Here is a 27,290-nt window from a genome sequence, read left to right as displayed (position 1 = left end):
CTTAGAGCATTTGTGTGGGGACACGCACAATCCACTGTATAAAAACGCTTTCTACAAAACTGACTTCTATAAACTTGACCTAATTTCGTAGTGTAGACAAGGCCTATGACACTATCCTCTCACAAGCAGCCACATGTCCAGGTTCAAGCTGTCCAGTCCTGTTTTTGCCCTGTCCAGCACTGATATAAAACTGGATGCGATTGTTTCCAGTATCATGCACAGGGGACGCCATTTTGCAGAGCACACTGCTCTGCCCCCGTCAGCAAGCCACATGCTAGGTCACGCAGGTGGGAGCAGGGCATTCTGCAAAATGGTGTCCTCCTTGCGGCATGACCTCGCATGCACTGTGCGTGAGAGGTCACACTGGTGAGGGGGGATCACGCAGGTGGCAACAGGGACAGCCAAGGGGATGTCCTGTATTCTGTGGAGGCACCAGTGGCCACCCTACCCTCTCATCATGTAGATCCTTCAAGATCCACTTTTGCCATGAAGACTGCAAGAGGAAAAGAGTTTGTGCACCTCCCCACCCCAAAAGCAAATGGATCTACCAATATGTGCCAGCCACTGCCCTTGTCACCTGTGACGCCTTCCCCCCGCCCTCCTCCTGTTGTACTTGTGTTTTAGGATGTCAGCCATTCAAAGGACCGTGAGGCCCCCTAGGCCTTGTGTGCTTTGCGGGCGTACACAGTGACAATAACAGCACTGCTACCACACCGGAGCTCACTTCGGCTCCTGAGAGCTGCCGGGCAGAGCCTCCTCTGAGCCAAGCTGTACGAGACTAAACCTGTACTAAAGCCCAGTGCCAGCGGAGGGGATGCTCCGAACAACCAGCCGCAGCCAGCCCCGAGGAGCTGCCCTGGAGGGCGCAGGCCCACGTCAGGTCTCCCACCATGGCGGGGCCAGCCGCGGGGCTGAGGCCTTCGCCGAGCGGCGGGGAGGGACAGGCGCTGGGCAGCACCAGGCGGGCTGTTGCCCTGCTGCCACAGACCTGGTGGCTGGCTGGGGGGTTGATTTTACAGAGTCTCCATGACGTTACTGACTGTTCCCGTGACGCCACCGCCTATTTCGATGACGTCGCCACTCGCTCACGGCGAGGGCAGGGGACTCGCACCCCACGCGCCTAACGCCCTCCCTGCCCCCAGCCGCGCGGAGCCTCTGGGTAATGTAATCCAGCGGCAGGACTACAATACCCAGGGGGCCCCGCGCCACGCCCCCTCTGCCTGCGCCGCAGTAACGCCGGGTCCCGCTCTTGTCCCAGCCCCCTCCTCCCCCCGAACAACATGGCGGGGCTGGGCAGCGGGGAGCGCTGGGCCGAAGGTAGCGAGCGCCGCGGCACTTGGCAGCGGCTGAGGGAGCCCGGGGGGCTGGGCGGGGAGGGAGTGGGGAGGGGCACTGTGGGGGCTGGGCAGGGAGGGGGGTTGAGCGGGGAGGGGCACTGTGGGGGCTGGGCAGGGAGGGGAGGGTGCTGGCAGGGAGAGGAGTGGGGAGGGGGTGCTGGGGGCTGGGGAGGGAGTGGGGATGAGGTTATTATGGGGGTTGAGGAAGGGCCTAGGGCCTGAAGCTGCATTGCATTTTTCTCTGCATTCCGTTTTGTGCAATCTAGCCCTGAAGCTGTAGTTTTCAGTCCATGCAGCATTTATATCGTTCTGCACTATTATTAATTTGCAATGTGTATTTGGTTCTTGCTTTATTGATATAACTGGTGAACTTTCTCCTTTGTTTTCTCTATTACTTGCTTTGTGTAATGTTTTTCTCAGATATAGCACACACACAGAAAAGACCCCCATTAAGGATAATCCATGGATAATGCTGTGATGAAAGATGAATTTTTTCTTTCATGGATTTTTGTATGTGAAAAGATGTTTCCATTAGACTGAATATTGGGATTATTTATGCAGGATATTATCACAACACTAAGTTAACCATAAATTACTTTATTAAATACGAAGGCTGACTGATAGTTATACAGTTGCTCTAAACATGCCTAAATAATAGGCAATGTACTACTCCCAAACAATAACAAAATATTTATAAGCATTTGCTCAAGATATAGTTACAAATGGGCTAAACCCAGGGATGCTTAGACCAATACTGGGCCACTCCAACGTGGTCAGGCAGGTATTAACAATGAACCCTTTAAGAGCTTACTTTTTTTTATACCCTTTAACAAACCAGTGATGTCCTTGCCAATTGCTGACTTCAGTGAAAAACTGATTTGAGGCAGTTCTCCCTTGTTTGCAGTCTTAATCCAGATAAAGTTTCCAACCTTCTTTCTTCCAAAGGCCTTTCCTCCATGTCTCTCTCTTTCCTCCTTGCTGACTAACAGTTTTTCCTTTGCATATGAATTCAGATAGGCCCCAATTTTTGAGAACATTGATAAGTGGGGTGGGAAGGTCAGTGTTGGTTATTTTTAAGACAGTCTCTTTGTCTTATCATCTGCAGTCACCATTATTGGTCAGAGGCCTTTTTAGGAACTTTCCCTTATTTCATTCTTTGAACAAGGTATCCTCCCTCCTTCATTCCTTCTGGCCTTATAGCTTGTTACTTTTAAGATCTTTCTTTTACTTGCTAGTTAGGGCCTTCCTTTGCAACACATTTCTTTAACCAAATTTATGCTAACTTTAATTCTCTAATTTTATATTTATTGTGCAGTGAAACATGCAATGATATGTCATTGCATTTTTGGTAATACATTCATAATGGGGACATGTTGCTTTGCAGCCTTAATTGATGCACTCAGAAGGAATGCATGCCCAACAGAGGAAAACAGTGAGAGTTCTGACTTCTGTGCTTGCAGCGACTGTATGAAAGGGAAGAAGGAGAAGTGTGACAATGAGAGGGGTCAACCGGGCTCTGGAGAAGCTAGTATGACTTACACAGAGGAGCAGTTGTATGGGGTACAAAGGTAAACTATTTTCAGTAGACTCTACATTAAATTGTATTGGCGGAGGGAAAAGTCTCACATATGTGATCTTTTAGTAACCAGATGTCAACTGCAAAGCTGCTGTAGTCCTGAGCAGCTAATGTGCACTTGTGGTTTGATTGAATGGCTTTTATGGGAGTTGTGAGTGTTCTGCACGTTTTGAAAATTGGGTCCTTTTATTATAAGTATCTCTGAGTGGTGAAATCTACAGTATCAACTATATTCTGAACCTAACTTAAACTTCCTTGAGGTGTTATGGGTTTAAGTCACAGTTAACGAACAGTTATGTCTATTATGAATATCTGTATTTAGTATCTAGTCAGTTTAAACTATGGAGCCATCATAATCATAGGAGTAATATGCATAATAGTAGGTAATTAACAAAAGTTGCTATATATGAACAGAATATTAGTCACTATGCCTTCCTAAATTTAACTGTGAATGTTTACTAAAAATACTGCAACCAATTTATCCATATTGTAATCTAAAGAATTTGCAAAAGATCATTTTAAAGCAGCTGTTTCTTTTAAAGTTAGAGGAGCACAAACATTTCCTTTTTAGATTACTAGGTTTTAAACTTTAAAAGGTAGAACCATTTTTAATTATTTTTTTGTGGGGAGGAGACCTAGTTCTAGGTAAGACTTGAAATTCTAAGTTTCAGCCCAAGCTTACTTTTCCAGCTGAAACAGCCTCCATGAAAAGAAGGATTTGACGAAAATAAGCATAACTATGTGTTTAAATTTAGGCCTTGTTCCTACAAGGACCTCTGCATGAGCAAGACCCCTGTTTCTGTTGACTTCAGTGGCTCTGTATGTAATGCTTCACATGAAAATGAGGCGTGGCTGAGGCAAAGGATAGTACAGTCAAGTACTATTCACCCTCCTGCATTGTCAGTGCATCTAAGTTTTAGCTCTTCTAGCCCTGAGTGCTTGAGTAGAGACTGAGGAAGGATGGTTCAGTGGTTAGATCGCTAGTTTGGGTTGTGGGAGACCTGGCTTCAGGTCCTGCTCTGCCACAAACGTGCTGTGTAACCCGGGGCCAAGTCACTTAGTCTCTCTGTGCCTCAGTTCCAAATCTGTAAAATGGAAATAATAATACTTCCTTACCTCACAGAGGTATTGTGAGCATAAGCACATTAAAGATTATGAGGTGCTCACGTACAACATGGATGAAGGCTATATAAGTATTGAGATAGGTAGACCAACATTGTGGTTTGCACAAATAGAGATAACAATGGGGAACCCACCAGGCTCCTTTTCACTTGTTGATCAATGTCAGGATTTTAAATGTAGTCTTCTCAGGTGAAAGTAATTTAAATAAGCTCTTCTACTGCAAATGATGCATATGCCTGGTTTGATATCCTACATGAAATGAACCTTGTGGTGTCCAGTTCCTGCTGGCCAGGTGTTCAGGTTCTGAAGTCATGTGCATCGTACAAATGGGCACACTAATGGCTTTCTTACCAGGGCAGGCAAGAGATGGATGAACGTGGAGACCAAATTACATACTAGCCCTTTAGATTGGCTCCTTTCAGTCGAGGGTTGAGCTGGATTGGTGGGGAAGCTTGTTTTACATCTGCCTGTGTTGTAACTGCTTTTTGACTAAACAGAGGACTTCAGTTTCTAGGATGTACAACCTGGCACCTTTCTTCAGCACTTACATTTTCACTAAGTGAATTTTAAGTGATACACATGACCCCATTCCTAAGACAGTGCTCTGATTCCTCATGCATCTTATCAACATACGATCTCTCTCTGCTGCTACTTTTTCCTCACCTATGTTAAGTGCTGTCTATTTGGTTTCTTGTAAAATTTTCTCTCAACTGTATTGTAGGAGGAGGCATGCAGACTTAAAAAAACCAAACAATTTTGTCTCTCTTCAGAATAAAGAAGTGTAGCAATTATTATGAAATTTTGGGAGTTGAGAGAGATGCCAATGAGGAGAATTTGAAGAAAGCTTATCGAAAACTGGCCCTTAAATTTCACCCTGACAAAAACTGTGCTCCTGGAGCAACAGAAGCTTTTAAAGGTATGTGAGATGAAGTATGGTTTATTTTAAAAAGAATCTTCATGCAAGGCTTGTTTCAGACTATGGCAATGCACTCTGGTTGAAGACTTCATAGAAACTTATAATTAGAAGCTTATAATTTTCATAGGCGATGGTAGGTTGCATACAGTTTTCTTCATAAAATCCCACAGCTGCCTGACAAAGAGTTGCCTTTGTTAGGAGGAGTTTCAAAGTACAGACCTCTGTGAGAAGCAGGATGGTAGTAAAATGAAAAGGCATCCTAAATCCCTTTGAATTTTCACGGTGGTGTTTAAGCAGTATTGTTTGTAACGAATAGCCCTCATCCATTTGATCAACAGTTTCCCTGGTTGTCTAATCACCTGTTGTTCTGTGTGTTCTATGTACTAGATTGTGAGCAGATCCCTACCATAGTCACAGTACATTTTGGTCAATTTCATGGTCAGAGAGTTTAAAAAATGGTCAATTTCACATTTTAGATGTTTACATGTGAAATTTCATGGTATTGTAACTGTGGGGGTCCCAACCCAAAGGTACCCAGAGGTAGGTCTGATCTCTCCCCCCTCCTCCCCAATCAGCCTTGCAGGGAATGGACAAATCCTGTCCCTCCCCAGCCTGCTGGGGTCTTGCAGCTAGGAGCCCCATGGCTGGGGTGCTACCAGCAGCAGGGGGAGATGGGACCCACCTCCACAAGCCTCCTCTAGCTGCAGCAATCTCAGGGCTGTTGCCCAGTCCCATTGCTTCTGGAAGCAGGGGGAGGCTTCTGATTTTTGTCTGATTTTTCCCTCCCTCCTTCCCTCTCTTCCCCCTCCCCCCCCCCAACCCCACGCAGCCATGGAGGGGATGGACAAGTCCTGTTCCTTCCCAGCCTTGTAGCTAGGAGCCCCCAAGCAGTGGTGCTCCCAGATCAGAATGGGGAGATCAGATTTCACGGGGAAGGGCTTATTGCACTGTCTATGACCTGTTTTTCACGGCCATGAAATTGGTAGGGCCCTAATTATGAGTTAAAAATCATGAAAACATTGAAAGTTTTTGAGTGTATTATTCTGATTCTCTGAATTTTATACTAAGATTATATTAACTGTATCAACAAACAGTATCTAAAGACTTAAATTAAATCTGTTATACCTTCTCTTTTTTATCTTCCAGCTATGGCCAGGACTATCTTAACACAGAGCTTGACAAAGCCTTGCTTTCAATTAGCTAGTGTTAAGAGAGAGAAGACATGAAGTTGCAAAGTTGTTTTTTTTTTTTTTCATCTTTGGGTTGGTTTTCAGTGTCAATTTGCCTATGAAAAATATATTTCAAACAGCATTAAGGTGATACAAAAGTTCTAAATTTTAAAATCAAACTTCAATGTTCTTTAGTTGCATTATTATTTAGATACCTTGAACATTTGGAAAAACTATATGAACACAACTTTAGAAGAGAAAGTTGTTGCATACTTGAGTTTGTTGCAGCTATTTGACTCTCAGAAATTAATATCTGAAGATGTTGGTGTGTTCTGGGAGACATGGTGGCTGAAGGGTTTGGTAATAAAATCTGGGGTCTTTCATCTTTGGGGCACTAGTTTAGAGCTAGCTCAGGTGGCTAGTGATGAGGTCATTGCCAGCTGACTAGCTGTATGGTGGCCAGTGTGAAACAATTCTCCTATTTCAGGTCCTGGTAGACACCTAAGTGTATCAGTTTGTACCTGTATTTTCAGTCTCAGCGAAGTGGCTACAGATTGAATAGGCATGACCATGGACACCAAACTGGTCTATCGGTGGCTCTTTCAGGTCAGAATTGAGACGAGTGTAGAGGAGAGGGGAAACTGCCAGGGATGTATTTATTCTATGAAGAGAGGTTTTCATTCTCCAAGGCTATCTCAGTGCAAAACATAATACGGTTAGTGGATTGCCTTTGGCATTAAAAAGCATATTGGATCATTTTGAAAGCTACCACTTATTAATATAAAGGCAATTATTGTAAATTCCTTGATCCTTATTTGAGAATTCATTCCCCAAATGTTGTGATCGAGCCCTATTCTTGATAGTCTCTCAGGTGACTGGTGGAACTCCCTTAGCTCAAAACTACTGTGCCTTTGAATGGTGTTGCCAGCAAGTGGGCATTTGTAAGATAATGGCCATCCCCCACCCTCAGTTCCTTTCTTTCCACTGGTGCATGAGATCACTCTAACATTGCTGCCATTCTCACCTAGCTCTCTGTGGTATGCTGTACACGCAATTGCACTTGTTTAACTAAGGCCTTGTCTTCACTAGGGAAAAAGATATATTTTTAATCCATGCTAAGCTAACCTGTGTTACAAGTCTAGTGAAGACAAGGCAGTTGTAACCTTTCAGCTGATTGAGGTAAATCCTAGGAGAAGCATAGTGTTTATCTTGTCCAACTCGTAGGAATGTAACTCAAGTTAACTTAATACAAAGTTAAAAGTATGCATCCTACAGGAAGGATGCAATGTCATGTAATTAACCATATGGTGTGTGGACACACACTCTAATACCTACCATGTCACTAACTGGTTTCAGACTTGGTAAAAAGTTGTATTGTCACTCAGCCCTTTAACAGATTTCCAGAATGGTCTCTTCTCCAGTTTTCGGAGTATTTTCAACCTTTCCATATGCTATAGGAAATGTTTTAACTTCCTGCTTCTATCCACAATGAGTGAGCAGCTTTCATCAGTGCTAATACCAGTATCCACAAGAATAACTGAAAGGAGCACTCACTTTGCTTTAAGAATGACATCTCCAATGGACATAGTCTCTCTGTCCAGATGGTTTTGTGTTATACTTTGTCCAACAGAAAATGTGTCTCTATCAACTTGTTGCTACTCATCTTCTAAAATTCAGCTTATGAAAGGCATGACTTGAAAAGATTGGATGACATAAATGTGTAATTTTGCTCTCTCTTATTCTATAGCAATAGGCACTGCTTTTGCCGTTCTGAGCAACCCTGAAAAACGATCACGATATGATCAATTTGGGGATGAGCAAGAGACTTTCAGCACTCCCCGGGCTAGGAACTATGATTATTACAGGGAATTTGAAGCAGACATCACACCAGAAGAAATATTCAACATGTTTTTTGGCGGGCACTTCCCTACAGGTCAGTGTTCTGTCTATAGTGTTTTTGAAGTGTAAAGAGTTGGAAAGTTAGCTTTATTTGATACTGCTCACGAGCCTAAGGCCCTGTCTACACTACACAGCTAACTCAACATAGGCAGCTTACGTCAACCTCACTGTTGAGGTTTACGCACTGCAATGCTCCTCCCGCTGATTTAACTTTCTTGCTATGCTGACATAATAAAACCATCTCAACATTAGCTTCACAAATGTTATGCAGAGCACAGCAGGCTGCTATGACCATGGGAATATTTTCTTCTTTCGGGTTTAACCTGCCAAAAAAGCAGTGTCAACGACCCTTTAATCAGCAAAATGCACATTCAACAGTCATTCTGCACCTGCTGAACCTGTTCTTGAAGTGCTTCTTGCTGCAGTCAAGGTTTCTGGTGTATGGCTTCATAAGTCATGGGAGCAAGGGGTTGGCTGGGTCCTAAGGATCACTATTGGCATTTCCACATCCGCAGTTAGACTCCTCAGGTGTGGAAAGAAAGTCCTTGCTTGCAGTCCTGAAGACATGTGTGTCATGCACCTTCCTGGACCACCATGCACTGATGTCGGTGAAATGATCCACCACATCATGCAATACCACAGAAAAATAGCTCTTTCTGTTGATGTACTCCGTTGCCAGGTGGTCTGAGGCCAAAATGGGAATATACGTGCCATCTATCACACCCTGCAATTAGGGAATCCGTTGTCACAAAGCCATCCACTATTTCCCGCACATTGCCAAGAGTCACAGCCCTTTGTAGCGGGAGGAGATTAATGGTCCTGCACGCTTGTATCACTACAACCCACATGGTAGACCTCTGTTTCACAACTGATCGGTAGCACTCTGGAGTTGCCAGCTTCCATACAGCGATCACCACTTGCTTCTCCCACGTTACGGCAGCTCTCATTTTGGTATCCTTGTGCCAGAGGGTAGGGGCGAGCTCCGCACACGGTTCCAGGAAAGTGATTTTGCACATCTGAGAGTTCTGCAGCCACTGCTCATCATCCCATACCTGCATAACGATGCAATCCCACCACTCAGTGCTTATTTCCTATGCCCAGAACCAACAGTCCACTGTGTGCAGCTGCTCTATGAATGCCAACATCAGCCTGGAATTGTTTCTTTCCATGGCACACGGGGGCAGACACCACGGTGTCATCGGTTTCGTAGCTCATAAAATACTGCAGGATCAGCCACATTGTGTTCATAATGCTCATTACAATACAAGAGAACAGTCCAGGATCCTTGCTTTCAGACAGAGATGATGGGCAGGAAGTTTACAGGGGCTGTTGAAAAGTGGTGCAAAATGTAGTAGGAAGCCCATAGAATGATTGGACAGAGAACTGCATCATGGACCACTGAGTGACGGCTGGTGGTGAGTTGCACAGTGGGATAACTACCCACAATACACTGTTCTCTCTGTTGATGCAATAGCACTAACTGTGGACACTTTCTGCTGTCACAAGGAGCATTATGTGGATGTGCAAAAGTGGTTTAATTACAGCGGTGGATGATCGTCAGCTTAACTTTGTAGTGTAGACATAGCCTAACTGTACTTTTCAGAATAGTAAAACCTGATAACTAAAGTGACAGTTGCTGTTACTTTTCTCACTTCTTCCTTTTTACGTCTAGCAAAACTCCTGAGATACACAATTTTAAATTGAGTTTGTTGACTTCAGATTTTCAGAATGTGAAAACCTACCCTAACCTTGCTTTCTTCACATGTGCTACTTCAACAGCATTCCCACATGGTTCAGTGAACCACTCATGCTGTTGCTGCTCTGGTGTGGCCAGCCAGCACACTACCAACCCCTGCCTGTGTCGTCTTGCCTCTCCTGAAAGTTCCTAACCAGTGCTGAGCTCCAGGGGTGAGAACCACTAATGCAGGAAGGGCTGAGGCAGGTTGAATTCCTTGTGGGCCACATTTTTAACTCCAGCTCTAGTTGGTAAAACTGCTTCTTCTCTCTCCCTGTTGCCTGAAGCCAGAAATCGTTTGGAGGTGGGGAGGCGGTATTTATCTCCAGGGATCAGGAGTGTGCTTGCCAACCACATTAACTATAGTGCTACTGTCATAGACAGCTCACTGAAGCCTTGTAGACATTGGCAAGTTTCTGCACAGTAAAGCAGCTTTCTGCAGTGTAACTCCCGAGGTGCACACGCTGCCAAGCCACTTGGTGTGCAGAAACTGTGCCGTTTCAGCGCTGTAAAAAGACCACCCCGACGAGAGGCGTACCGCTTTCCGCATCAGGGTTACAGTGCCGCTGTGCCAGTGTAGACACCCTGGTCGATTACACTGCTGCGATTGGCCTCCAGGAGGTGTCCCACAACGCGTGTTCTCACCTCTCTGGTCATCAGTTTGAACTGTACGGCCCTGCCCTCAGGTGACCAACCATGAGCCCTGCCCCTTAAATTCCTTGGGAATTTTGAAGGTTCCCTTCCTGTTTGCTTGGTGACTCATACAGTGGTCTCAGCGCGTCTTTCCAGGTGACCATACCTGCTCCACGCACCAGGCTATCCCCTGCTTAGAGTAGTGCTGAGCTGCTGGACCTCATGAGCATTTGGGGAGAGTAGGCTGTCCAGTCCCAACTGCGCTGCAGCCATAGGAATTATGATATCTACGGTCAGATTTCATGACAGAAAGGGGCCATGAGCGGAACACACTGCGGTGCAGGGTCAAAGTGAAGGAGCTGCGGAGTACCTACCATAAGCCGTGGGAGACAAACCACTGCTCTAGTGCTGCCCGTTCTGCAAAGAGCTGGACGCGATACTCGGTGGTGACCCCCATCTCCATTGCAAAGGCCACTGTAGATACTTCGGTGGCTCGCATGCCAGTCAAAAGTGGACTGAGCCAGGAGGAGGAAATCTTGGACAAGGATGTATTGCGGGGAGACCGAGAGGCAGAGGACAACTCAGAAGTCAGAGATGCATGCAGCCAGGAGCTCTTCTCTACTCTGGAGTAAGCTAACCATTCACAGCTGTCAAAACTTGGCGAAGCGCAAACAGGAGAGGAGGCCCCTGGTAAGTGGCTTTGATTTTGGAAATTGCTGAAGCGAGTTGTTGGGGGCAGGAGGGTTGCAGAAAGCAGGCATGTGTCTATGATGCACATACCACCACAGGCCTTGTCTAAGTGATGGAACAGTGTTGATTGACTCCCTCACTTCACAGGAATCTGCCTCAGAGTTCTTCAGGAAACTCTCATGGAGATACTGGGCAATCCGCTGCCACAGGTTCCTTGACCGAGCTGCTTTGTTTCTTGCCCCATTAAGGGTAACTTTCCCACCCCAATCTGCCGTCACTGTGGGACCACATAAGGGCCAAGGCCGGAAGCCGCAGTCTTGGCGAAGATCCTCCCTTGAATCCCTGCTCACCCTAAGCAGTGAGATATCTTCCATAATGAACACAGCCTGTGGAAAATGTGGGGACAGTAATGATTGTAAAGCCCCTGCTACAATGCTGGCTCTCCCCGAGAGCCACATGCCCAGTCTACAGTATGGTCCTGGAACACTGATTTTCCCTGCCCCTGAGGTTACTCACCATTTTGGGGGTCTTGTGTCTCAAGTGTGCTTGCCTGGCGTCAGCCAGTTAGTGACAGGTACGTGAATAGTGGTTATTTTAAATGACTGAATCAGTGGTCTGTGTGTTGCAAACAATAAATGTTTCTGTAAAATGTTGCATTTTGGCTTCACAGAGATGACCTTGGGAGCTCAGCCTCCCTCTTTGTTATTGCCAGCTGAACGGCTGCGCAGAATTAGAAAGTGGCCACGAAGAACTAAAGAGGATTTTCTGTGATGTCATGACACATTCCATGGCCGAAAAACAAGAATTGAAGGAGTGGCGGGACAGCAAGAAGAGGGACCGAAAGGAGAACGCGACGCGCCAGAACAAAGCCACGGAGCGGCTCTTAAAGGTTATGGAATGCCAAGCGGACATGCTCCAGGTGCTACTAGCACTGTAAGTCGAGCAGCTCTGCACCCACCCTCCCCTGCAACCACTGTTGCAAAACTCTTTCCCATGCACCCCCAGACGCTGCCAACACAGTTTTATGAACCTCCTGGCTCCAGTCTGTACCCTCTGCAGTCCACTCTTGCCCTGTCACAGTCCAGCCCTGCGGACGCCCAGTACCCATTGCAGACAACACCCGTCCCTCTGCAGTTTAGCCCTGCTGAACTACAGTACCCACTGCACTATACTCCAAAAGACAAGGTTGTATATGACACCTGGACATACACAAATCTTTAACCATCCACAGACCCCACCTTTTCCTGGGACCCTCCCTTCCCCCACTCTCTACAGCTGATGTGGTTTTTTTTGCTTGTCTCTCCCTTCCCGTTGTTGCTTTTTAATAAAATAATTGTTTTGGTTTGAAAGCAATCTTTATTCCATTAACTGAAAGCAAACCAAGCCCTGCGAAGCAACAGGCAATTTTCTTAAACCTTCACAGTGCATCATCTGCACCAGTCACAATGACCTCCTAGCCTCACAAGCACTGCACTCCCGAGCATAGCAACAAATATTAGTGGCTTTCAGCTTCAAATTGCTGCCTCAAGACATTCCTGATCCTTATGGTCCCACGCTGCCCGCCCCTCCAGTAACCCTGTCTCTGGCTGTTCAAATTCAGCCTCCAGGCACTGAGCCTCAGCAATCTAGCCCTGAGTGAAGCTTTCACCTTTCCCTTCACAAATATGGAGTGTACAGCACGCGGCTAAAAGCATAGGAATATTGTCATCGGCCAGGTCCAGCCTCCCATATAGGCGGTGCCAGAGGGCCTTTAAATGGCCAAAAGCACACCCAACAGTGATTCTGCACTTGCTCAGTCTTTTGTTGAACCCCTCCTTGCTGCTGTCAAGGTTCTCCATGTATGGCTTCATAAGCCACGGCATTAGGGCTAGGCAGGGTCTCCCAGGATCACAATGGGCATTTCGATTTCCCTTAAGGTGATCTTTCTGTACGAGAAGAAAGTCCCTGCTTGCAGCTTCCTGAACAGGCCAGTGTTCCAAAAGATGTGTGAGTCATGAACCTTTCCAGATCAGCCTGTGTTAATGTCCGTGAAATGCCACGAGCAGCTGGAGAACCATAGAGAAATACGCCTTCCGATTAATGTACTTGGTGGCTAGGTGGTCTGGTGCCAGAATTGGAATATACATGCCATCTATCGCTCCTCCGCAGTTAGGGAAGCCCATTTGTGCAAAGCCATCCACAATGTCACGCACGTTGTCCAGAGTCACGGTCTTTCGTAGCACGATGTGGTTAATGTCCCTGCACACTTCTGTCAACGCAAGTCCAACAGTCAACTTTTCCACTCCAAACTCGTTAGCGACCAATTGGTAGCAGTCTGGAGTACCCAGCTTTCCACAGTGCAATTGCCACCCGCTTCTCCAACGGCAAAGCAGCTCTCATTCTCGTGTCCTTGTGCCGCAGGGATGGGGCGAGCTCATCACACAGTCCCATGAATGTGGCTTTCCTCATCCAAAATTTCTGCAGCCACTGCTCATCATCCCAGGCGTGCATGACAGTGTGATCCCACCACTCAGTGCTTGTTTCCCGAGCCCAAAACCAGCGTTCTACTGTGATCAACACCTCTGTGAATGCCACAAGCAATCTCATGTTATAGATAGTATGCATGGCGAGGTCAATGTTGAACTCCTCTTGCCTTTGTAGTTTAAGGAATAACTCCACTGCTACTCATGTCTTTATTAGTGAGAGCGAGCAGCATATTGGACAACAGTATGGGATCCATTCCTGCAGAGCGTGCAGTACACAAACCACTGAAAGATGGCACCAAATGTGGACAGAAGCACAGGGATTGCTGGGATGCGAAGTAATGCATCACAGGTCATTTGGACAGGACCCAGGATGACCCGTGACCCCCTCCACCTTCCCACAACTCCTACCGGCAGAAGAGGAAGAGATGCTCTGTGGGATAGCTACCCAGAATGCACCTCTCCAAATACCAATGCAAATGCTGCAAGTGTGAACACACTATTGCACAGGCAACTGACAGTGTGAACACATAACAGTGGTTTCCCTTCAGCACTCTCTGAGCAGCGATGTAACTGCCGGCGCTGTAACTCTGCCAGTGTAGACATACCCTGAGTAAATGCAGATGTGCCACGACAGTTGCTGTGAGCGCTCCAGGTACAATAGAGTATTGCATCGATCCATAACCACAGATGCATATGAAAGGAAAAGCTCCATACATTTGGCTTGTATACTGCAGAAATAAAGAACAAAAGGTCATAGGTCTACCTTCAGATTCACTGGAAGGCATCACCACATGTCTTCTACATACCTGGGCATAGGATACAACTGCACTTTGATCTTGCGGAGGGGCTAGCTACCCAAGTAAATACCTATGGTCTTGGACATGATCACACTCAGGGCAGCTAGCCCCTTGCGCCACCGCAGCTACGCTTCTGTTTTTAGCACACTAGCTTGATCAGAGCTGGTGCGGGTGTGTCTCAAGCTAGAATTTATACCTCCTGTTCAACATGTGGACATACCCGTAGATTCAAGACTTGTAGCAGTGCTGTGTGCGTATCTGAATCCAAATCTTTTTGGCTCCTGCATTTTTAAAATAACTAAAAACTGAGATTTCCAAATGATTAGTGGAATACACATGCAGACTTGGGTAGAAAATAATACATTTTAAAGATGCACTGGTATTTTCCATGCTAAGATTGGAGTTCAGCGATCTCTTGATGACACAGTATTTAGCACCTGTGTTGTGTTTTTCACCTTCAAAGTGTCATACAAACATCACAGTAATCACTAACACTTAAAGCAGAGGAGGGATCTATGTTACTTATACTGATTATAATTATGGTGATTTAATATAGCCTCATTCATCTAAAAGAATCCTAAAGTACTCAACAAACATTACCAGCAAATTTACAAAGTCTGGGCCAAACCCAGTATTGGCACAATTCCCATTGATTTTGCTGAAAGTTGCACCTGCTTACACCAATCACTTTATCCACTACTGAAAAACAACCACTTCTGGCATGTGGCAGCTATTCAACAGCACCCAGCAACAGTATATAGCAGTTTAGAACAAGAAATGAAACAGCATTTGAAACTGCAGGAGGAATTTAGATGTCAGTGATACCAACTATAACAGGTGAAACAGAGTACGGAGTTAAGCTCTTGACAGATAACAAAGGCCTTGTCTGCACTACAGAGTTTTGTCGACAAAAGTCAGCTTTCATCAACAAAACAGTGGAGGTGTACACACTAGAATGCTCCTTCTGCCAACAAAACTCTCCTGCTTTGACGACAAAATAAAACCACCTCAGTGAGAGGCATAGAGCTTTTTGCAGCAAAGTTATATCGACAGTGTGTAGACACTGTGCTTGGTTATGTCGCTATAAATGGCCTCCAGGAGGTGTCCGACAACGCCCGTCCTGACCACTCTGGTCAGCAGTTCAAACTCTGCTGCCTGAACTCAGGTACACAAGCACCTGTCTCTCCCTCTTTAAATGCCCAGGAATTTTTGAAACTCCACTTCCTGTTTGCTCGGCCTGGACAGCTCACATCACCTCTTTCCAGCAGACCACGCAGCAAATGCTCTCCCGCTTGGAGCACACTTGAGTTGTTGCATCTGCTGGCTCTGTGGGGAGAGGACGCTGTGCAGTTCCAGCTCTGCTCCAGCCGTAGGAACTTGGATACCTACAGTCAGATTTCTCATGGCATGTTGGATAAGGGCTACAAATGCGATACCCATCAGTGCTGTGGGAAGATAAAGGAGGCATACCAGAAGGCAAGGGTGTCAAGCCGTCGCTCTGGTCCTGCACTGGAGACCTGCCGCTTCTATAAGGAGCTGGACTCCATACTTGGCAGCAACCTTGCCTCCACCCCAAGAGCCCTGTGGATACTTCAGTGGGGCTAGAGACAGCAGACTCAACCCCGAGGACAGAGTCATGGACGAGGAGGTCAAGTTGGAGAATAATGTGGAGCACACGGCAGGGTCATCCAGTGGTGCAGCAAGTCAGGACCTCTCTTCCACTCCAGAGAGGTCTAGCCAGTCCCAGCAGTCCGTCTCTGGTGCACACGATGCAGGAGAGGAGAGCTCTGGTGAGTGATCTTCTTGAGTTGTTGCTGCTTGGTTATATGAGGTAGAGCTGTCCTTTGCTTTGTATATTCTAGAAGTGGGTGAAGGGATAGCAATGTACTAGGCTAGTTGTGTTTGTGTGTGCTTCACATTCCCCAGTGCAGCTAAGCAGTGTGGTGGAACACTGTGTTAATACACACCGAAACATCACGAGAAGCCTCCAGAGAACTCTCTAGGAAACTTTCCTAGAGGTCCCTTCAATCCTCTGCTGAAGGTTCCTTGGCAGAGGTGCTTTATTCCTTCCCCCATTGTAGGAAACTTTCTTGCGCCAATCAGCAATCACTGTGCAGGGACCAAAGCAGCACACAGGTGAGCAGCATATGGACCCGGTCTGAAGCCACACGCATCCAGCAGATGCATTGTTGCTTAACTTCAGGAGTGAGATAACCGCTTCAGTGACCCCCACCTGTGGAAAATGGTGGCAGAATTTACAATGTTGTCCCTAGTTGCCTGCAATGATCCCCTTAAAAAAACACTTCCTAGATCTTTTGCCCCATCTTGAACGTCCTCCCCCCCAGCCAAACTCACCATGGTTAGGGTATTAGTGGAACTGTGTGCTTGCCAAGGGACAGTGAGAAACTCATTCATATGTAATAAGAGGTGTATTTTACTACAATGATTCAATGCTGTGTGTGCATGCTTCTGTTTGTTGTGCTTCTATAGACTTGGCTGTCAGGGGAACCCCCTACACACTGGCGGAGCACCTCCGCCAGATAAGGACACAACCAAGGAGGAGCAAGGAGGACATATTTCAAGAGGTGTTCCAATACTCGGAGACTGAAAAACAAGAACGCAGGGTATGGAGCGAGTCTTTAAAGGAAAATTTTAAAATAGACAGACAGGAGCAAATTTTAATGGGCCATGAGCAGATGATAAAACTGATGGAGGAGCAAACAGAGATGCTGAAGTCCATAATCACGCTGCAGGCAGAATACATGCGTGTTCGCCCTCCCTGCAGCTGATACAGAACTGTGTTCCATGTTCTCCCAAATGCCTTCCACAAGTTCCTTGCAACTTCCTGGCCTGTGTTCAATACCCTGTTTACTTCATCCCTTCGGACAGCTTCCAAAATTATAGCTGGACTTACACACCTATACTGCCCTTCGCTGTTATCTACTTAATTGGTATTTAATAAAAACATACTCTCTGAAAGATAACCAGTCTTTGTCTCCTATATGCGGTTGTTGCAGCTGGAATTAATACACAGTGCAGTTTGATCGTTTGCTGAGTACAAATCCTGGTCAGGAATCATCAACATTTTCATGCAAAGTGGCAAATAAATAAAGCATGGCAGAGTGCTGTGTATAGAAAAACACATTACTGGTGCTTATTATCAAAATGGTGTCTTGAATAGCCTCTCATTATGCCCCTCTAATTGCCCTGGTATCTGGCTGCTCAAAATCAGGTGATCCACCTTCACGCTCCACTCCAGGGGAAATTTTTCACCCTTAGTCTCACAAATATTATGGAGCGCACAGCAGGCTGCTATGACCATGGGAATATTTTCCTCATTTAAATCTAACCACTCATAAAGACAGTGCTAGTGTGCTTTTAGTCTGCCAAAGGCACATTAAGCAGTCATTCTGCAGCTGCTCAGCCTATTGTTGAAGCACTCCTTACTGCTGTCCAGGTTTCCCGTGTATGACTTCATGAGCCATCGGAGTAAGGGGTACACTGAGTCTCCCAGGATCACTATGGGCATTTAAACATCCCCCACTGGAATATTCTGGTCTTGAAAGAAAGGTTGGAGCTTTCTGTAAAGACAAGTGTTCCTGAAGATGTGTGCAGCATGCATCTTCCTGGACCACCCCACATTGACATCCGTGAAATGTCCACCATGATTCCATCGCAAGATGTTCCGGGACCAAAATTAGAATATGTGTGCCATCTGTCGCCCCACTGAAGTTAGGAAATCCCATTGCTGCAAAGCCATCCAGTATTTCACGCACATTGCCAAGAGTGTCAGTCCTTTGTAGCAGGATGTGATTAAGGACCCTGCACACTTGAATTAATGCAGCCCCAACGATGGACTTCCCAGTCACCAGATGCCACACAGCAATCCACACACGCTTCTCCACCAAGAGGACAGCTCTCATTTTGGTGTCCATGCGACGCAGGGCTGGGGTAAGCTCTGCACACAGTTCCAGGAGGGTGGCTTTCCGCATCTGAAGAAAGTCAAGGAAAGTGTGGGCCCCTTACTGAATGAGGGAGGCAACCTAGTGACAGAGGATGTGGTAAAAGCTAATGTACTCAATGCTTTTTTTGCCTCTGTCTTCACGAACAAGGTCAGCTCCCAGACTACTGCACTGGGCTGCACAACATGGGGAGGAGGCGATCAACCCTTTGTGGAGAAAGAAGTGGTTCGGGACTATTTAGAAAAGCTGGATGAGCACAAGTCATAGAATCATAGAATATCAAGGTTGGAAGGGACCCCAGAAGGTCATCTAGTCCAACCCCCTGCTCAAAGCAGGACCAATTCCCAGTTAAATCATCCCAGCCAGGGCTTTGTCAAGCCTGACCTTAAAAACCTCTAAGGAAGGAGATTCTACCACCTCCCTAGGTAACACATTCCAGTGTTTCACCACCCTCTTAGTGAAAAAGTTTTTCCACTGTGTGCAGCTGCTCCATTAATGCCAAAAGTAATCTGGTGGTGTTTCTTTCCATGGCGCACAGCAGGTCAGGCACCTCTGATTCCTGTTCAGATTGGGTGCTTATGATATGCCGCATGACCAGCGGTGATGTGGTCATAACAGTGACCACAACAGTAGAGAGCAGTGCAGGCTCTGGGCACACAGTAAGCAGGGGTCATTGAAAAATGCCACGAAAAACCGTCAGAACCTGGGAGGGGATAGCTGTATGGTTTGAGCATTGGCCTGCTAAGCCCAGGGTTGTGAGTTCAATCCTTGAGGGGGCCATTTAGGGATCTGGGGCAAAAATTGGGGATTGGTCCTGCTTTGAGCAGGGGTTTGGGCTAGATGACCTCCTGAGATCCCTTCCAACCTTGCTATTCTGTGATTCTATGAACCTCATGGAATGATGGGACAGGGAAAAATGAGTCATGGGACATAAAGCCCGCACCCATGATGCACTGCGATCCACTCCACCATTCCACAGTTCCTAGCTGCAGAAGGTGGCAAGTAGGATAGTTACCCACAGAGCACTCCTCTCACTGTGGATGCTAAAGCTGTGGATGTGCCCCACCAACAAAAGGAACATTGTGTGAACATCCAAAAGCAATGTAATTATACCATTTTTTGATCATTGGTGTAACTTGCATCAAAAAAACTCTAGTGTAGACAAGGCCTAAATGAGGGTGTTACAGATTTTGTGGCAAAGAAAAATAAGGGAGCACAGGGATTTTCATTACAACTCCCTATTAAAACTAAATAGCTATGATTTTAGAACATTTTTTTCTTCCCGTTTGCTATACAACTAAACATCTTCCTTGCAATTCTTTTGCAAAGCAGAAATTGTGTATGCTTTGCCTACTTCAAGCTTAAAGTTTAAAATTGTTTTGATATTCAAACCAAATCGTAACTTCCTCCAACCAAATTAAATTAAATTAAAACCAAATCGTAACTTCCACCTCACTTTTGAGATTAACTTTCTGTACCTTTTCCTAGCTCAAAGGTTATTTTTCTCTTTAATTGAGGAAAATCCATCCAGCTATTTTGGTGCCCATGCACAAACCCCATATGCACCAAAACAGTTGTAAGCTGCAGCATAGTCTTTTTGGGTATCGGAGTTGAAAACCTTTGGAGATGAGCAAAACTAAAGTTCCACACCTAACTTTTTCTTATGCTGGTAGGGCATTCTGCGTGAGGGTCCTGGGATCTTGGAACTTGCTCCCTCCACTTTGTCTGAAATATTCTGAACTTGATGTCCTTCTGTGCATGCCACAAAAGCCATTCGGGTTTTGAAGATATGGACCCAGAGGCATTAGGGGATGGAAAGGAACATTTCTGTTCCTTTCCATTTGCTGGCCAACTGAGCCCTATTGGTCTACACTTTTAGATCAACCGCTGAATGCCATAGTTAAGTTGACCATACTTCCATTGTGATGCGGCGAGGTTGACGGAAGAATTCTTCTATCAACCTAGCTGCTGCCGCTCAGGGAGGCAGATTACCAGCATTGACAGAAAGACCCCTTCTGCCGATATAGGAAGCGTCTACGTAACTGTGCCACTGTAACGCCCAGAGTGTAGATCTGCCCTGAATTAATTTGTTACTGTTTGTTTGAATGCTGCAAGTAGGCTGAGTTTATGGTATCAATGGGATTTTTTTTAATACTGCTGGATGGTCATTATGCTGTTGTAAATAATTGGCAGGGTGCCTCAAGCTTTGTGTATGGGCATTTTGTTATTTAGACTTTAATAAATAAAAGTCAAGAATTTATTTTAAGTTCAGTGTCTTGGAACAATGTTTTCTTGTCCATGTTTGTAAAGTGCTTTGAGAGTCTTGAATGAAGGATGTTATAGAAATGTAAAGTTATATTAATTTCATGCGGGCTTAAAGATGGAGTCATATTTCTATGATTCTGATTAGGACAAACATTTTGAATTTGGAGCCTCTACTACAAAAGAGTTCTGAATTAAAAAGGAAAGAGCATAGCTGTTCCGGTGTTCATGTGATGTAAAATTCATAGCTTTAAAAATTGGTAGAGCTTTTTAACAGCATCATTCGGATCAAAATAGCTTGTGCTTCTTTCTTCCCCCATCTTAGAAGTTCTAAAATAAATCAGCTATATACTGTGTCTCTCTTTAGCCTACAAGAAAAGGAAATCCTGAATTGTATTCTTTATCAAGTAGTACTTCTCCTTAATCTCTTCTCTCATTACAAAATCCTTAATGAGGCAATAAAGAGCTCAAAGAAAGAGAACAGAAATGATTACAGAAGGGCAAATTTAGTAATTAAGAGCAGCCTAATTTATGGACTGAATGATAAAGCCTATTTCTTATATTTGGAGCCTCAGGTTCCCACGCAAAATAGTCTCTCAATGGGACATGTTAAAACTCATGTGAAAGCAAGAGTTGCAGTATAAAAACCCCAATGAGTCTCTGGTTGTTGGTTTTTTTTAGAAAATTAACTGAGATGGTTTTGCACCATGTTTTGCTTTGCCTTTTGTGGTGGTGTTTTTCCTTTTTTTTTTTTTTTTTTTTTTTTTTTAAACATTCATTTTCTCTTGGCACACCAATACACCAACATGCTGCATACTGGCTAGCTCCCATGTGCTGTTTTGGAATTTCAGTTCTGAGTTGTATTATTTGAAGTTTACAGTCTGGCCTTTCATGACTATGCCTGGTAACTCAGGCCATTTATTGTAAGATGGTATAGCCAGCTAGAATTTCTGAGGAATATTAGATACCTGCAATTGAATGAAAATGGCTAGTTCACCTCTTTGGGTTTTTTTAAAACAGGAAATATTCATATGTTTTCAAATGTGACACCAGACACCCACTATTATCAGCGACGACACCGAAATGAGAGAGCCTGGATGCAGGACAAAGAGGAGGACGAGAACAGGCCTCAGGTACCGTGGGAGGAAGCTGTTAGCGTTAAATATTGATCATGGCTACAGTGGGTGCACTTCAAGATCATATTGGTTTCAGCAATGTTCCCTATACAGTAGAACCTCAGAGTTACAAACACCAGACTTATGAACTGACCTGTCAACCACACACCTCTTTTGGAACCAGAAATATGTAATCAGGCAGCAGCAGAAACAAAACAAATACAGTACGCTACTGTGTTAAATGTAAACTACCCAAAAAAATAAAGGGAAAGTTTAAAAAAAAAAAGATTTGACAATGTGAGCAAACTGTGTCTGTACTTGTTTCATTTAAATTAAGATGGTTAAAAGCAGCATATTTCTTCTGCATAGTGAAGTTTCAAAGCTGTATTAAGTCAATGTTCAGTTATAAACTTTTGAAAGAACAGCCGTAATGTTTTGTTCAGAGTTATGAACATTTCAGAGTTACAAACAACCCATTCTGGAGGTGTTCGTAACTCTGAGGTTCTACAGTTCTTAAAATGGGGAATGTCTCTAGAACCAGTAATATTTTTACAATCGGAAAGGACTTTTTATGTGGGACCACTGTACTTGTCTCTTTATTTGCTACTTCCAACATGTATCTTATTGCGGGAGGGCTCAGAAAAGAGCTACAGTCTTTCATCAGTTGAAATGGATCAGTAGTGGCTGAAAATCATTACCATCCAATGTCAGTTGTGTAGCCTAATGGAAAATACATTTGTGGTGTGGACAGACAAGTGTTCATATCACATGCAGTTGCAGTGAGCATTCTTGTTGGTAATCTTGATACAGACACCAAGGACTGAATAGCTACAGACTGCTTTCTGCTCTTCCCCATAAGGGCTAAAGTTGAGGCAGGTGGGCAAGACAATGTAAAAAGAAACTTATGCTGTTACTGTCCGGGCGGTTTGTTTTATGGAGTAACAGAAGACTTTTGTCCCTAGAGCCAACACTGTTTCACTTGCACTAAATTCACTTACTTTGAAAAACCTATTCAAACAAATAAAAGAAAATACACGTATATAATTCCAAACTACACTGTGTATTGTTTATTAACCTGTAACATTCTTAAGAGTTTCAGAGTGGTAGCTGTGTTAGTCTGTATCAGGAAAAACAACCAGAAGTTCTTGTGGCACCTTAGAGACTAACAAACTTATTTGGGCATAAGCTTTCGTGGGCTAAAACCCACTTCATCAGATGCATGGAGTGGAAAATACAGTAGACTGGTATAAATACACAGCACATGAAATGATGGGAGTTGCCTTACCCAGTGGGGAGTCAGTGCTAATGAGCCAATTCAGTTAAGGTGGAAGTGGGCTATTCTCAACTGTTGAAGGGTGAATACCAAGGGAGGGGGGGAAAATCACTTTTTGTAGTGCTAATGAGGCCAGTGTAATCAAGGTGGTCCATTTCAAACAGTTGACAAGAAGGTGTGAGTATCAGAAGGGGGAAATTAGTTTTTGTAGTGACCCATCCACTCCCAGCCTTTATTCAGGCCTAATTTGATGGTGTCCAGTTTGCAAATTAATTCTAGTTCTGCAGTTTCTCGTTGGAGTCTGTTTTTGAATTTTTTTTGTTGAAGAATTGCCACTTTTAAGTCTGTTATTGAGTGTCCGGGGAGACTCAAGTGTTCTCCTACTGATATTTGAATGTTACAATTCTTGATGTCTGATTTGTGTCGATTTATTCTTTTGCGTAGAGACATTCTCTGGTTCATAGAATCATAGAATATCAGGGTTGGAAGGGACCCCTGAAGGTCATCTAGTCCAACTCCCTGCTCAAAGCAGGACCAATTCCCAGTTAAATCATCCCAGCCAGGGCTTTGTCAAGCCTGACCTTAAAAACCTCTAAGGAAGGAGATTCTACCACCTCCCTAGGTAACGCATTCCAGTGTTTCACCACCCTCTTAGTGAAAAAGTTTTTCCTAATATCCAATCTAAACCTCCCCCACTGCAACTTGAGACCATTACTCCTCGTTCTGTCATCTGCTACCATTGAGAACAGTCTAGAGCCATCCTCTTTGGAACCCCCTTTCAGGTAGTTGAAAGCAGCTATCAAATCCCCCCTCATTCTTCTCTTCTGCAGGCTAAACAATCCCAGCTCCCTCAGCCTCTCCTCATAACTCATGTGTTCCAGTCCCCTAATCATTTTTGTTGCCCTTCGCTGGACTCTCTCCAATTTATCCACATCCTTCTTGAAGTGCGGGGCCCAAAACTGGACACAGTACTCCAGATGAGGCCTCACCAATGTCGAATAGAGGGGAACAATCACGTCCCTCGATCTGCTCGCTATGCCCCTACTTATACATCCCAAAATGCCATTGGCCTTCTTGGCAACAAGGGCACGCTGCTGACTCATATCCAGCTTCTCGTCCACTGTAACCCCTAGGTCCCCTTTTCTGCAGAACTGCTGCCTAGCCATTCTTCCATCCTAAGTGCAGGACCCTGCACTTATCCTTATTGAACCTCATCAGATTTCTTTTGGCCCAATCCTCCAATTTGTCTAGGTCCTTCTGTATCCTATCCCTTCCCTCCAGCGTATCTACCACTCCTCCCAGTTTAGTATCATCTGCAAATTTGCTGAGAGTGCAATCCACACCATCCTCCAGATCATTTATGAAGATATTGAACAAAACCGGCCCCAGGACCGACCCTTGGGGCACTCCACTTGATACCGGCTGCCAACTAGACATGGAGCCATTGATCACTACCCGTTGAGCCCGACAATCTAGCCAGCTTTCTACCCACCTTATAGTGCATTCATCCAGCCCATACTTCCTTAACTTGCTGACAAGAATACTGTGGGAGACCGTGTCAAAAGCTTTGCTAAAGTCAAGAAACAATACATCCACTGCTTTCCCTTCATCCACAGAACCAGTAATCTCATCATAAAAGGCGATTAGATTAGTCAGGCATGACCTTCCCTTGGTGAATCCATGCTGGCTGTTCCTGATCACCTTCCTCTCATGCAAGTGCTTCAGGATTGATTCTTTGAGGACCTGCTCCATGATTTGGCCAATGTACATGGCAGAGGGGCATTGCTGGCACATAATGGCATATATCACATTGGTACATGTGCAGGTGAACGAGCCCCTGATGGTGTGGCTGATGTGGTTAGGTCCTATGATGGTTTCCCTTGAATAGATATGCGGACAGAGTTGGCAATGGGGTTTGTTGCAGGGATTGGTTCCTGGGTTAGTGTTTTTGTTTTGTGGTATGTAGTTGCTGGGACTGGGAGTGGATAGGTCACTACAAAAACTAATTTCCCTCTGCTGATACTCGCACCTTCTTGTCACCTGTTTGAAATGGGCCACCTTGATTGCATTGGCCTCATTAGCACTACAAAAGTGATTTTCCCTCCCTAGGTATTCACCCCTTCTTGCCAACTGTTGAGAATAGGCCACTTCCACCTTAATTGAATTGGCTCGTTAGCACTGACCCCCCCCCTCCCCTCCCCCCCCTCCCCCCCGGCAAGGCAACTCCCATCTTCTATATGTGGTGTATTTATACCTGCTTATTCTTAAAAGTTTCAGTCATTGGGTAGAAAATAAATCTTAAGTATTTTATGGGATTTGAGAAAAAAAATTGTAAATTTTAGAAACTACAGGGAACCTGTAGATGTAAACTGTATCCAAGCAGGGTGTTCCTGGAACTGCATTGCCGCCTGGCAGCACAGTGTGCACATACTTTATGAGGGAAAAGATATTTGACTTATAAATGGAATTGTGCATTAAAGAAACTTTGCAAAAATTTGATTTGGAGAAAACTTATTTATTTGAAATTTAAGTTATTAAAGTGTTTTTCTAATAAAGGTAATTCTGAAATTTAACTAGTTTGAAATGTAAATGTCACACTTCTTCTGTAAACTCAAGTGTAGTCTCTGTTCTTGTTGTCTGTTTAACATCTGATACGTTCTCTATCTAGAGACAGCATTGCATCCTGCCTTTTATGAGCTAGTAGGTCTTATTCCCATCTCTAACTTTTATCATCCACTCACTATGGTTGTCCATTTCAGAATACGTACTCTGCATTTATTCAGTTGCTGCCGGTTTTGGTGATCATAGTTGTGTCAGTTATAACTCAGCTGATGGCCACTAATCCACCGTACAGCCTGTTCTACAAATCGTAAGTCCAATTTTTAAAAAACTGTTTATCTGATCTAGGTTATTTGGGGTGGGGAGGTAGAGGGATGTTGGACTTAATAAAGAATTCACCAACTTTTCCTATCCGCTCTCTGCAGAAAGCATTATCATTTTGGAATTAAGGGACTAGGGCTATTTCAATTTTTATTGGTTGGTTTTCCTAGGCACTACCATAATACAAAACCATCAAGGAGCAGGGCCCCATTGTGACAGGCTATGCCCCAGAGAGCTCACCATCTGGTTTAAAACACTTTCATAGAGTGGGCTAGTAGCATTAGCACCTTCTAAGCCAACAGGAGCTGGAGCATTACAGAGCAACCTGGTTAGCCCTGGAAGGAGTGGGGAATGCCTAGCATTGTTCTAATCAGGGCTTGGGGAAAACCCACTTGCCTGTTCATCCAGCGCAAGCAGAAATGCTGTCCAAGAGAGCAGGCCAATTCGGGATGGAGAGCTGGTGGGGGATTTTCCCTTGTGGGAGAGTAGAGCCACCCAAGTACCGCTAGTTGTTTTTTTGGGGGAAAGGAGCCGTAGCTAGGTGGAGCTGTAAGGCATGAGACCTGTGTCCTCAGGATGGCAGCAGCAAAGGAACCTGCAAAAGTTCTGGAGTTGCGAAGGTATTGTTGATTTGAATGGTAGGATGTGCATGGTTGATTTATACACCAGTGTAAATTTGATATCCATGGGCTTGGGTTTGTGGACTGCAGGTGTTTTTCAGTTGGATGAATAGGTGTCAGGGAAACATTGCAGACCCTCCTTTCAATCCAAAGCAGTTCTCTCATGCCAGTACTGGAATAGTATTAGCTTGGTGTTCAATCCTTGCTGGCTCAAAAGGCTTATCATGACTGTGGAGGAATATTTAAGGGGAATTGGAACAAGTAGGTGGGAAAGAAACCAGCAGTACTGAACGCTTAGCCCACGGGGGCTCTGCTTTGTTAATCAGGAATAAATTGAGTTTGAGGGTTTAGGCATTTGCCTCCTTGCAGTTTTGTCATTTAAAAAGCAAATAGCTGTTTTGCAACAAAATTCCCCCCTCCTTTTGGGGCATTGTCACACGTCTCCTCCTTCACTGGGGCCTTCCCAATGCTGAGAGTTGTTGGTTAGGTGACAAACTGGAGCATGTGTGAGAGGAGGGGCATAGTCACAAAGCATTCACTTCGGATGAAATCCAGTGTTTGAAAGGTCTGGGTTTGCTCCCTTTAAAGAACGGGGGTCATTTCAGATTTCGGGGGGGCAACTTCTTGCAGGAGTCTAGGGGCTGCTTTGGCCCCTGGCAGCTGTTGGATGTTTTGAAGGATAAAAGGTAAAAATCAGTCTGTTTCATTTGTTGTGGTTATTTCCTATATTGTTAATAATAATTTATATAGGCTTTCTACAACAAAATTATCAACACAGGACAAACAGGAAACTTTTAAAGCTAAGCAATCTGCACCTAGGACCCACTGCCAAATAAAAC

The 27,290-nt window shown here is 44.9% G+C and overlaps 1 protein-coding gene across 2 annotated transcripts in view; it reads left to right on the top strand.

Annotated features, from left to right (window-relative positions):
* The first annotated feature begins 1,234 nt into the window (after positions 1-1,234).
* DNAJC18 (DnaJ heat shock protein family (Hsp40) member C18) overlaps positions 1,235-27,290 on the top strand; it is a 44,378-nt gene continuing 18,322 nt past the window's right edge. For both annotated transcript variants that reach the window (XM_084637285.1, XM_084637286.1), the window contains exons 1-6: positions 1,235-1,317; positions 2,722-2,905; positions 4,806-4,951; positions 7,868-8,053; positions 21,584-21,696; positions 25,711-25,820. In XM_084637285.1, coding sequence (XP_084493411.1) covers positions 1,281-1,317; positions 2,722-2,905; positions 4,806-4,951; positions 7,868-8,053; positions 21,584-21,696; positions 25,711-25,820 — 776 coding nt within the window. In that variant the 5' untranslated portion in view covers positions 1,235-1,280. The remainder of the gene's footprint in view (positions 1,318-2,721; positions 2,906-4,805; positions 4,952-7,867; positions 8,054-21,583; positions 21,697-25,710; positions 25,821-27,290) is intronic.

This window comes from Lepidochelys olivacea (assembly GCF_965140295.1).
Source record: "Lepidochelys olivacea isolate rLepOli2 genome assembly, chromosome: 8".
Taxonomy (NCBI): domain Eukaryota; kingdom Metazoa; phylum Chordata; order Testudines; family Cheloniidae; genus Lepidochelys; species Lepidochelys olivacea.
This window is presented reverse-complemented; position numbering and strand designations above follow the sequence as displayed.